This window comes from Pollicipes pollicipes, unplaced genomic scaffold, assembly GCF_011947565.3.
Source record: "Pollicipes pollicipes isolate AB1234 unplaced genomic scaffold, Ppol_2.1 Scaffold_1342;HRSCAF=1570_pilon_pilon_pilon, whole genome shotgun sequence".
In the NCBI taxonomy this organism is placed as follows: domain Eukaryota; kingdom Metazoa; phylum Arthropoda; class Thecostraca; order Pollicipedomorpha; family Pollicipedidae; genus Pollicipes; species Pollicipes pollicipes.
In genome coordinates, this window is record NW_023595921.1 from 33,115 (window position 1) to 45,865 (window position 12,751).

Consider the following 12,751-nt stretch of genomic DNA (forward strand, 5'->3'; position numbering starts at 1 on the left):
AGTTTTCCACCCACGCAGTTTTATCATGTGTAGACACATGTGGACACTGTCTATCTCACCACTGCTGTGTGTCCAGGTGCGGATCCGACCCGCCGGCCACCCGGTGCAGGAGCGCTACTTCTCACCCGTGTCTCTACCCGACGAGCCCGACCGGCTGCAGCTCATCCTCAAGTTCGAGACGGCTGGCATTCTGTCGCACCATTTCCAGCAGCTTAAGCCGGGTGAGCGACAACCTGTGCAGCCGTGATAGCAACACCGGCTGCACAACTAGATACCTCGTTGGGAGCTTGGAAACATATAAATGATGCTGGCTAGATATGTTACATTAGATGACAGGAAAATTGATAGCACTTTGTGGGGATATCACTCGTTATAGCGATAGGATGATGTCATAGATACGACATATCATATCTCATATGTCTATCGTATCATAGATATATCATAGATATTATCATAGTTATGAGCCAGATGGAATTTAGTAGAATCGATGAATGTGGGAACATCTGGTGAATTTTGACGTGTCCGGCGTGAGGCTTATAAACACGTGTTTTCTAAGTTGTAAACGACATTTACTGTGGACACATTTTTGGTTACTTGATATTATATGAAATATTGGTATTTTACTTATCAAATTTCATGCCATGCTTCCTATCAATGATACGATATATTTTGATACGTTATATACTTCATGTATTCTTTATTTCGTCGTTTCATATATATGTTATAGGACAAGGAAAGCCTTTGGGGTTGTGACACGACACGTAAGCTGGATATTTTAATGGAGCTCTACAAATGTACGAAATGTGGGCGCCCGAATGCGTTTTGGTCCAACTAGCTCTTGTTTGAAAGAAAGATCTTCGAGGTCATACAGGCTCTGCTATGTGGGATCGATGCCCACAGGAGACTAGTGTCTCACAAGACAACATTTTCAGTATTGTGTTTTTCTACAATGGTTGATAATACCAGTTGACACTTCCCTTAAGAAGCAGAAAAATCACCTTTGTCTACCGTCTCGCCCTTTGTAAAAGTGCACAAATTTACACGGCTGCCGAATTACAGTAATAATTATTAACAACAATGGTAATAATAATTAAAAACACTGGCTGCACAGCTAGATGTGTCATTCGGAGCTTGGCAGCGTGGAAATAGTACAAGTACACTGGGTATTTATAACATCATATGACAGGAACATTGACGTCACGTTGGGAAGATGTCATCAAATACCATTACACGATGATAAATGTGAACCAGTGTGAATTCAAGAAAAATTAACGTACATTAGACCATCTGCTGAATTTCAGCAGGACATTAATCTCAGGACATTAATCTAATCCTCCTCCTCAGTCCTCAGGACATTAATCTTATGTGTTATTTTAGGCGACAGAAGGATCTATTTCACAGTGTGGATATATCATCCATTATTTTGACAGGAACATAGATATGACCCAACTGGAATTCAGTCAAATCGATGGATGTCGGACCATCTGCTGAATTTTGACGTGTCCGTGCCTGAAGCTTGTAAACAACATATTTGTTTAGTTATAAACAACAGCGTTTATTGTTAGCAACATAGTTTTGCTTGTTATATGGCATGGCATGAAATCATTAGATATGTTACATTATGTTTCATATCATATCGTACATTAATGATATGTTACATGTTCACATAATGTATGTTTCATCTATTTATTTGTCATTACATAGCTATGTTATAAAATATGAAAAGCCCATGGGGCTATGACACGGCACGCAAGATAGGTGTTTAAATGAAGCGCTACAAATGTACAAAAAAGAGGACGCATGGATGTGTGTTTGCCGAGCTAGCTCTTGTTTCTAGGAAAAATTGTCAGGGTCGTGTAGGCTGAATTTTGTTGAGACAATGCTCACAATAGGATGACACCTCACAAGGCGGCATTGTCAACATTGCGATATTTGTGATTGTGACAACTGGCATTACTAGAAACGTGGCTTCATGGGCACGTACAACACTTATGTTCTCGACCTCGCCATTTGGATAAGTACTTCAATTAACACGGCTGACGAGGGACAGATCCAACTGTGTTCTTTTTAGTAAACTATGTTCGTTTCCGTAGGAAACAAGGCCACTGCCAAGACCCAAACATTGTTTTAAGGGAGAGAAATATGGGTTGTTTCTGAGGTTAAGTTGGCTTCGTTGAATGAAGAGAGATAGGGTTCGATTGAAGGTTGTCCTACCAGCTTTCCCCTGAGAGTGTGTTTCAATATATTTAAAGGTTTTAGGCTCGATTGTTGCACGAACTGGCCTAAAACTTTTTCACTACTTTATAGAGCTTTGGTTGGATCTAACTGGGCCTATCGTGCCAGGTGCATGACTTGCCTTCGCAGTTGTCGAAGAAGCTCTCAGAAAGAGTACTAACAATACAGTGCAACTTGTACACTCACTGACCTTTGAGTCTCGGAGGAATGCCACACATGCTGTAAATGTGTCCTAAGTTGTACCTACTTCATACTGTTGCATGCGACGCCGGACAACAACTTTTCTATGACATGACCAATCTACTGTAAACTTGTTCTTATTCGAATGATTTTACTTGGCTCTTTTCAGAGCGGCACATGACCGCAAGTATAAAACGCTATTGAGGGTCCTGTTTTCCCAAGAATTACTAATCTAAACCGACATGTCGGGCACCCACATGTCGGTGCCTGCTCCGGATTGTACTCTGCCGACGAGATTCCCGTATAGCCGTCTCACATGTTTGCATGTCACACTGCCCTATGGCGAGGACTGAAAGCCCTTTTGCCTGTCCGCAGGAGATTCGATCGAGGTGATGGGTCCGTGCGGCGGCTTCGAGTACCACGCCAACACCACGGACCACCTGACCCTGATGGCCTCGGGCGCCGGGGTCACGCCCTGTCTGCAGCTGGTGCGCTCCATCATGGCGGACCCGCAGGACCGCACCCAGGTGCACCTGCTGTACTACTCCGAGACCATCGACGACGTCCTGCTCAAGGACGAGCTGGACAAATACCAGGGTCAGTCGCCCACCGCCGTCCCAGGGTCAGAGAATGGTCAGTGGCCCGCCCCACCTGTGATCACTGGAAGGATCATCAGTGTTCAGGCAGGGACCTTACCAGTGAATGTCCAGTTTTGAGGTTGATAGGTTTCCAACGGGATTGTTTTCTTTTTTAACCTTGTCTTTTTCACCAGGCACCGACCAGCGGCTGAAAGTCCTATACAGCCTGGGCGAGGCACCGGAGAACTGGGACGGCGAGGAAGGCTTCATCGATACCGACATGATCCGACACACGGTGCCAACACCCAATGGAGGCCGCTGCAAGGTAATACAGCACTGTTGCTAAACTCCAAGGAAGGCACTGCAGGCTGACGGTATGGAACGACCTGCACTTGGTGCGGTGGAAAGTGTGAGTGATCCCTGTGTGCGTTTGCGCTTGCGTTTATGTGTGCGTGTGCATGTGCGCGTACGTCTGTGTGCATGCGGGTGTGGGTGCGGATGCGGATGCGGGTGCGGGGTGCGGGTGCGGGTGCGGGTGCGGGTGCGGGTGCGGGTGCGGGTGCGGGTGCGTGTGTGTGTGTGTGTGTGTGTGTGTGTGTGTGTGTGTGTGTGTGTGTGTGTGTGTGTGTGCGGATGTTGTATGGGCGTGTGTGCGTAAGCGCCTGCATCGAATTAGGAACGTGAAATATGATTTCATGAGTTACAACACCGTGCGAAGAAACGTGCGCCGTTATGAAATATACCCGCAAGAGCCCCGCTCGCATGCCTGCGCTGGGGAGGAACGCTGGCGCCGGAGTGATCGTCAGAAGCGCGAGGGGTGTCTGCGCGGCGCGGAGTCCGGCCGACGGGGTCGGGATCTGTGTTGGTCTGTGGTAGGGAGCGGTCGTACGGCGTGCGTTCCGGCAAGTGAAAAACCGCAGGAAATTTCACCAAAAACCTTCATGTCCTGTGACTGCTTTGGAGCACTTTTCTACCGTGTACACCGTACCGCCACCGTGTAGTGAGGGCGCATGTCCTGTCGTCTCGCCAGATGGTGCTGTGTGGCGGTCCGACCATGATCATCTCCACTCTGAGCTCGCTGCGACAGCTGCACTACCCGGCCCGCGACATCTTCGTCTACGGCCAGTTCGGCGCCGAGCACGTCCGCATGGTCTTCGGCCGCAACGTTCAGCTGTCCGGCCACTCGTCCAGCTGCGCCGTCTGAGGTCACGCGTGTACCGTCGGAAGCCACGCGTGCACCACTGTCACACGTGCACTGTCTGATTACGCGTGAACCGCCATCACACATGGACTTTCTGAGGTCACGTGTGTACCGCCCGAGGTCAAACTGATAGCCCTTGTGGCCGTCTGTACCGCCTGAGGGCATCTATGCCGGCGGAGGCCATCTATACCGACCGTCTGTAGTCATCTGTATCGTCTGAGGGTACACGATACCGTCAAAGGGCACTGGTAAACCGTCACTGGTCACCGGTCACCGGTCACTGGTCACTGGTCACTGGTCACTGGACACTGGTGACCCATGGACGGAGGGTTCGTCTCTACCGTTTCCCGTGTATTGTCTGATGCACGTCTAGCCCTGTGTGCCGAAGACGGCTCAATTTGCCACGAAATTTGTATTATCCCTGTGGTTAAAGTTTGTCGGAGTACCTATGTCCCGATTAAAAGTACATGTTTCACCATAGGTAACCCGACACAAGCACTGTACGGTCCAAGGGTCTGCGGAGAGCATAAACCCACCCGGATGTACTAGACACCAGCCCGGCGCATGTGCAGTGCTAACAATGGTCGTGTCGCCTATGTAGCAAAAGGGCCTTGGTGAGCATGTTCGGTAATGTGTACTGGATGTTTAACCTCCCAGCTTGTACAGTAACACAGTATGGTGTGACGGTATGTTTTGCTTTCCCAGAGTTTGCCTCCCGACCTCGCCTTTAAGCACCTTGATGCGCTGGTCTCACCAAGACGTGGACCAGCTTTTACATATGCATGCATGTTGCATCGCTGTGGGATGATAAAAGGTCATTACACCAGCGCATGTGTGGTTTGCTTGCTTACTTCTATCTGTGTAAATTATACACCCGGCACATCGCGATACATGGCAAGTTACATGAACATATTTAAACAGTTACATAAACATTTTTTTTCCAAAACCCTCCAAAAGCCAACATGATCTTAGAAAAGGGTCATTGTGAATTCCCCCGTGGGGAAGAAATAAGAGCCATTTATTTGCCTTTCGTTGAATTTGCGTGATGCATCTTGTTTGTTTATGCTTTCCCCTAAAATGAGTGCGTCAAGCCTTCGTAGCTTTTATTACAGACGGATTTTGACGAATTTGTATGCTGCAAACATAACAGAACACCGGAAAAGCGTGGCAAATGAAACTTTTACTTTCGTAATGGGGAACAAGGAGTCTACCGCGATTTCTTTCGCCAGGGCGGCTGACAAACGGAAGTTCTGAGCTTTGAGAAGGATTTCAAGAAATTGGTATTGTGCATAAAACCAGACACGTCTAATCTAATAATATACGAAAAGTACAAAAAAGGTGCCCGTCTGCCTTTACGTCGCGACCATTCTTGATAATGCAGGACCTAACCAGGTTCGCCCACCTGGGCGTTGCGTAAATGGAAACGGGGTACTTGTGCGATTAGGGAAGGCACGAAGCGGTGTTTTTTTTGCGTGAGCGGCGCGTTTGAATAATGATACTCTGGCAAGCCACAGGCGTAGAATGCGGCCTCTCAATATCAAGAGAACAGGAGGTACTGACAAGCAGAGACATCGGTTAGCAGAACATGACCCAAAACTCGGTGTTGTAGTGGCTTGACTTCCCAAAACCCAAATTTTGGCACGATGTCAAGCAACAGTATTCCATCCCAACCGTGTGTCCTACTGGATAGGATTAGTTCGGCAAAATGGTGGGGTCAATGGTGAGTAGGTGTTAACGGATGTGGAAGAATAACTGCATCGTGAATGGTGGAAAGAATGCAAAAAAAATATGGAACAATGATGCGCTTAGTCCGTAGAGACCAGCAGAAGGAAGAACAACCCAGCATAGGGGAGAGCTGGACGAATAATAAAAGTTAAATCATAGTTACATCAAGTCGTTTATGTTGAAACCGAAGACGGACAGACAGGCAGACAGACACAGAGGGGGCCGGCGGAGAGTAGGCTAAATGCCCGACAGACGCATAGTAACCCAAATCATCAGGCGGGTGTAACGGAGGGAAGAACCACTCCACGAACTCTCCCGATATTACTGTGTTCATAATCTCGAACCTCCCCCCCCCTTCCCCCATCCTGAACAGTGAAGTACTTTCTTGCACGACGACCAGCGTGCTTGCACGTATGAGGACGTTTCTAGCACTGAAGGAAAAGGGCATGCACATTACGAAGGAAGGTAACGCCCAGAACAACCTGTAGCACGCCTCAAAGTTACACTCTTCACAAAGAGGTTATCTGGTAGTGCTGTATTGTGCCATCGCGACACACCGGTTACAATACGGGCGGCACCTGGGCTGTGAGCGTGCGCTCGGGTCCGAGGCTCTGACTTACCTCCTACTTGGCAACGTAGGGCCCATTTTACACGACCGCCAAGGCGTACCCCATCCTTGCTGTGATCCACATGGCGTGATGTTTCATGCAGCTGGGTCGACACGTTGCATGATCAGCGCGTAATCACAGTCGACCTGACAGCTCTGCAGCGCTCTGCAAATTTCTCGGTATGCGATTGGACCGACGCCTAACGTACCGTGAGCGCATAAGACATCTCCGCGACAAATGTTTAAAATATATTAACATCCTAAGGCGCTTGGGACGTGCATCATACGGTGCTGATAGGAGGACACTTTTACTCCTATATCGTTCCCTGATTCGTTGAAAACTTGACTACGGCTGTTTTATCTATGACGGTTCTTCAGACCTGATCAAACGTACTTTGAACACGGTGCATCACGCCGCACTACGCACGGTGGAGGCTCACGGGCCCCCATTAGCATTACAAAGGCAGATGCTGGGACTGCGCTACACGTGCATGCTGGCGCAGTTCCCAGATCATCCCACCTACAGAGCAGTGTTTTCGCGCAGCTTACGAGGGCTTTTTCTACGCCAACGCTCTCCACAAACTTCTCCCTTTTATGTACGAATGAGAGAACTTTTAGACGCGAGCGGCCTCAATCTATGACGTGTCATCAGACCTATACCCGTGAAGACTGCTCCTTGGGAGCTAGCATCGCCAAGAGTGGATGTTTCGCTATCAAACATGCACAAGCAACGCGTTCTCATCACGGAACTTAAAGGCGCGGCCTTAGAGCACATAACCTCCTTTGACGGGTACATGGTGACTTATATAGATGGTTCGAAGACGGATGCAGGCGTAGGGTCCGCTTTTGTGTGCGGATCCACAACCCGGTGATTCACACTGCCTTCACAAGCGTCAGTCTACACTCCCGAGCTTATAGCCATCATCAAAGGTCTATGTGTTATTAAAGTGGACGGCAGCAATTTGCATTTGATTCCTTCTGACTCCTTGAGCAGTCTCCTGGCTGTCGGCGGCTCCTCGTCGAATCCACCGGTCCAGGACATTCAATCGCGTCTTAGCTCACTGGATCGAGCAGACAAAAACAGTCGTACTATGCTGGATCTCAAGTCACGTGGGGATCTGCGGAAATGATCTTGCTGACGAGGCAGCAAAGCGCGCTACGACGGGGACACGCATTCCTATAACACCACTACCAGCTCAAGACATGCACCCCGCAGTGTCGTCGTTTATGCAGAAGCGATGGCAGTTCCACTGGAACTCGCTGAGCGCCAACAAGCTGCAGTCTGTGACACCCCGTATTGGACTATGGCAGTCGTGCTTTCGAGACAACCGGAGGGAAGAAGTTGTTCTTTGCAGGTTACGCATAGGCCACACATATGCTACGCACCGTCACGTGCTATTGGCTGGCCACAGACCATGTTGCAGTCGATGGTCGGACCCGCTGACCGTGCATCACGCACTCATTGCTTGCCGTCACCTCACTGCAACGAGAATGCAGTTTTTCGGACACTACATTCAGAAGGCCACGTGGGGCGTGGTTTCGCGGCTGCGTCCATAGATAATCATCGCGTGGCTTCGCGTTTGTTTATGTTAGTCTAGACAAGGAGGTCAAACTGGCGCCGCTTGCAGCATAATGTATACACACGCAAGGATGGGCGTGCCGCGCCATCGGGACGCGTGCCGTTGGCGGGCTGCGCGTGGTGGCGAGACGCGGGCACAGGCGAGCGAGGGTAAAAATCCGGAATAACGCGGGCGAAACAACAGACAGATGCTACAAGGATGCGTTGCCTGTTTCAAAATATGGGACATGTGCATCTCCCACGAAAGGGTACTTTCAATGTAACCCCCAGCACCTTCACGGACGGTGAAGGTAGCATTACCCAACCAGTCTGACTAGTACCTTCTGGTATACTGAAGCTCATTTCTTTTCAGCACAAGAACTGTACACTCAACGCTAAAAGAACAGAAGCTCAATGCTCTTTTTGTTCATATCAAGCTGCTAAACTGTTCGTCACTGCAGATGTCTCGGGATAGTTTTCACCGGGCGAAGGCTGTTGTACTCGCTGGAGTATGAGAAAATAATGTGAATGTTTAACTTGGCAAAGTAGTGAATGTTGATCGTGACCAAGAAAAAGTAGAGTGCATATGCGTCGTTGACAGACGTCGGCAACAGGCACGTCTCGCCACCCGGCACCGAGATGAACTATAACCACGATACAAACGATAGTGAGGCCTGGCATCTAACGAATTAAACGATGACCAGTTCTTCTCGACTACACACACGCAAGCTAGGCGAACCTTAATGCTGGCGAGCATAAAGCCAAAGAAATAAACCCTCCCAGAGCATTAAACGATAATATTTGAGAAAAACAAAATCCAGTTCTGGATGTGACTCAGTGCTCCAAGGCGTGTAAGACGATCTAAGGTAAAACAGGGTCGCCATACACGAATGATTTCATACAGCCGTCAAAAGACCTCAACCTACCTAGAGAATCCGTGTACAGAAAGATTTCATTCCACACTGATTTTGTTACTAAATGCATCATTTATTGCCAACAAACAGCAGCAAACTGAGCAAGCCATATTTCGGGACGAAAGGTCCGTGCAAGCATTCCGAAATGGCGTTACACCTCAACATGACATGACCCCGAGCCACTTGTTCGCGAACATGAGCAGTGAATGCATTTTCAGCTAAGACCAAATTATGGGAAAATATTTGATGGTTCTCCCTTCCGCCAAAAACACCGCTTGGAGGAAGACATCCACCAGCTAGCCCAGCGAGGGTTTAAGGTTACATGAAAGCCTCTATAATCAACAATTGGTGGAGATCAAGAAGACGATTTAAAAAACTCTTTTGACGAAACTAAATATGTATCATCGGAAGAATACAACCCTTGCATAAAGAGTTTCTTGTCCGGTTAAAATCATCCAAACGTCATTTCAAACACAGGCAGGAAGTTCTACGGCGTCCTATCTCCAAACGTGATATGAAATGCCAGTCCATAATACGCCAGTATACTTTTTTAATTTAGCACTGTACTTGGAGGTGCAAAGAAAGAGCGGATCTATGACACCCAAGGTCTCTTTTCATTATCCTTTTCGACCGGTGGTGCTCCTTCATTTGGCCAGTGTCGAAGCCGAAACTCTTCAAAATCCTACAACGTAAGGAACACTCGTAAAAAACAGCTTTTCCCTGAAGATGCACAAGGCTCCGTTTTCATTGAGCGGAAGGTCTGCCGACACATCTGAAGGACATCTTGACGCCATCAGTGTTTGGTAAAGCCGTGAACCATCCGAGGGTATTAATAACTGCACAGGCCACTGCAAGCTGCAGCTTATCCGGTTAATCTGCTTCAGACCTCCCGACCTCAGGCCTCAGTCGCAACCAAGAGGTACGGGGCAAAATACTTTGGGCGCAGGCGCCCAAAATACTCATGAACTGGGCGTCAGGCGCCCAGCTCATGCGATCGATAGGGGGCTTGCATATTTCCGCCGGTAAGCACTGTCGTCCTCATGTTACTTCAGCCAACTGTGGGCGGTTCCCGCCATATTGCCCTGTTACGGTTCATCGGAGTGGGTTCTGGCCAATCTAAACAGTCCACTGCCGACCCTGTCTCCCCTCATACGGGTTAGTGCTCGCAAACCTAGGCAGTTCACTGTTTTCTCTGTCATATTGTCTCCCTTCTCATCGGGGTCAGTGCACACCCACGTAGACGTGCACTGTTGTTCCTTGTCTCCCTTCATCAGGATTAGTGCTGGCCAACCTGGATAGTTCACTTGTCCTCCTCTACCCTCATCAGGGTTCGTGCTGGCCATTCTAGACAGTTCACTGTCATCGATGTGTCACGCCCCAGCTGTCGCCTGGCACGTCCGTTGCTCTCACGCACTCCAAGCTTGTCACGCCACATCGGACTCAAGATCTTAAGATGCTTTGAGGCAGGCTGATGCTGGCGATATCTCCTGGCGTCCAGCATGCTACTCTGCACGGTACAGCGACGCGATAGCGCAGAACACGATAACGCCGCAACGCCCGCCATCTTGGCTAGTTTGCTCTCCGGGCTTCCAGTCGGCTTATGTCCAACTGTCGTGCTTGAATTTGCCGTAATGACAGATGGGCACGGTGATAACCTAGGTGGAGCGTTATTCGTGATCACGCCAAAAACGCGTCAAGAGCTAGAGCCATAAACATTTGACTGGTTTGGTTGGAGGTCAACTTTTACCGTCAACAGCGTCCGATGCGTAGGTGGCAGGCTTTGATCGAAGCGCATGTCAACAATTCCCCGGGCTTGAGGCCGGCCATGGCAGCACTGCCGTTTCACCATGGTCCTTTATCTCTAGAAGCCCGAAAACGGGTGCCGATAAGGCAAGCCAACTTTTAAATGAGCCCTCTATATTAATGATCATAAGGTCCTTGTTAACGTTTTTAGAAAGTAAATACATGACCCCTCACTCCCAGCATGCAATTAGTAGGCCTATGAATTCCTTCAAATGCCGGTGCATCTGTGTAAGGTACAGTGACGCAATCAATGGCGTACTGAGAGGCGTATTTACTAAGCAGAGATATTGTGTTGTCTAGTGCGGTTTTTCTTTTTAAAAGCACCTAACAACTATAAGCAAGCTTGTTCCATGATAGCTGATGCTTGCATCAAGATCTTCAAATGGGAGGCTTTCCCTTCAAGCATTCCTAAAAGGTAAAGCGCATGTCCCGTCGTCCCATACATACCATTGATACGCCTATAAACATATCCAAATAATGGCGCTCTTACCCGCATATCCTAACGCTATGCTTTATGGCCGTTCTCTGTGGAACGACCGACAGAAATCGTCCTCCGCTTAGGCAACAAACCATTCTACGTGCTTCAGCCCAGTGCAACATGCTGTTATTAGATATCACCTACCGGTGGCCGGGTCACTGGTGGACAACGTCCCCACCAGCCTGTCCTTGTCCAGGCGGCGCAGCAGGTCCTGGATCGTTGGGTTGTTGTGGTAGCGGACGAGCAGGACCGACACGGCACTCACGTGCATAGCTGAAGGCCAAACAAGACGCGTCATCCATGCCAAGGCGTGCACCGATCGCTGCCGCATCACTCAATCCATTCAGTGCATGCAGTGACCAAGGCTGGACAACACAGCTGTGACGGGCCGGGGCTAAACAGATGTCATAAGGCACCGTCATAAAATACGATACGTTGACCAAAGAGGACAGGTGGTGGCAAATTTTTGGCAGCCAGCCAACATCTGGTAGGCTTTTCTAAACAAAGGGCATCAACCCTGAATACTTATTACTGACCGGGTTTGTACTTCATGCCAGGTGAAGTCAGGGCTGATTACCAAGTCATCCCAATCTTCGTTGAGTTAGAGTGGGAATATTTTACTCGATGTCTTTTGAGCTGGGCTCAGAATTGTGTCCAATATAACATACATCAATACACCGATCGAGTGGCAACTTACATGATCACCAAATAAAGAGGTCAACAGCAGTAAGGTGTCTTGAGAGCATACGAATGTCGTATGTGGAACTCATGGAGTCTACATAGTTGTTTCTCGTAAATTATTGTCACTATAATCCAGTTTATCGGCATTAGCTCTGGAATCGAATCAGAGTCGACACACGTCGCACTGTATTGCGCGGTTCGGAGTTCAGAGCTTAGATTAATTGTGATCTTGACCCTTACTATTTTGAGTAAGGTCAACATCGCATTTGCATGCCGTATGTATCACTTCGGCCTCTGTGCGAAGCTGGGTATTCCAAAACATTTGAATCCCGTTTACGCAACAGAACAGTGCTCACTGTGGACTGCGGCGGCGCACTGACAGCAAAATAAGGATGCTGAATCAATGCCAGCAAAGTGCTCAATGTAAACCATACATTGTCAGGGAATGCGGTACAATCCCAAAGCGAGAATACAATAACACATGGTACTAACGGTGCAAGGATGCCTGCGCCAAGGCAGGCCATGGTGATGAAAATAACTGCCCATCGAAGGGTATTCAAGTAGAAAGGTAAGACTACCAATAGTCTTAAAAGTGTCTATATTACAGGCCACAATCATACGGGAACATAGGGATGAACGGTACAGCACAGGATGTACATTTGGGTTAACAAATACGTTTTACTGGAGTTCATTTTTGCCCAACACATGGTTTCACTCCGGTAAGCTATGACATAGACAATCACCGAAATCACTGTAGGCCATGGCGCTGCTGGCAAAGGTGCTCACTATAA

The 12,751-nt window shown here is 48.6% G+C and overlaps 1 protein-coding gene across 1 annotated transcript; it reads left to right on the top strand.

Moving 5' to 3' along the window:
- Positions 1-37: 37 nt before the first annotated feature.
- LOC119093750 (NADH-cytochrome b5 reductase 1) lies at positions 38-6,083 on the top strand. The gene is made up of 4 exons (XM_037216788.1): positions 38-221; positions 2,791-3,012; positions 3,188-3,318; positions 4,024-6,083. The coding sequence occupies exons 1-4, from the start codon at positions 38-40 to the stop codon at positions 4,195-4,197; spliced, it is 711 nt and encodes a 236-aa protein (XP_037072683.1). The 3' UTR covers positions 4,198-6,083.
- The last annotated feature ends 6,668 nt before the right edge of the window (positions 6,084-12,751 follow it).

Excerpts from the sequence above, each read along its gene's own strand:
- LOC119093750 (XM_037216788.1), top strand. The coding sequence starts at position 38 with ATGTGGACACTGTCTATCTCACCACTGCTGTGTGTCCAGGTGCGGATC. Across the intron at positions 222-2,790 it reads TTTCCAGCAGCTTAAGCCGG|GAGATTCGATCGAGGTGATG; the intron begins GTGAGCGACAAC and ends GCCTGTCCGCAG. Across the intron at positions 3,013-3,187 it reads CGAGCTGGACAAATACCAGG|GCACCGACCAGCGGCTGAAA; the intron begins GTCAGTCGCCCA and ends CTTTTTCACCAG.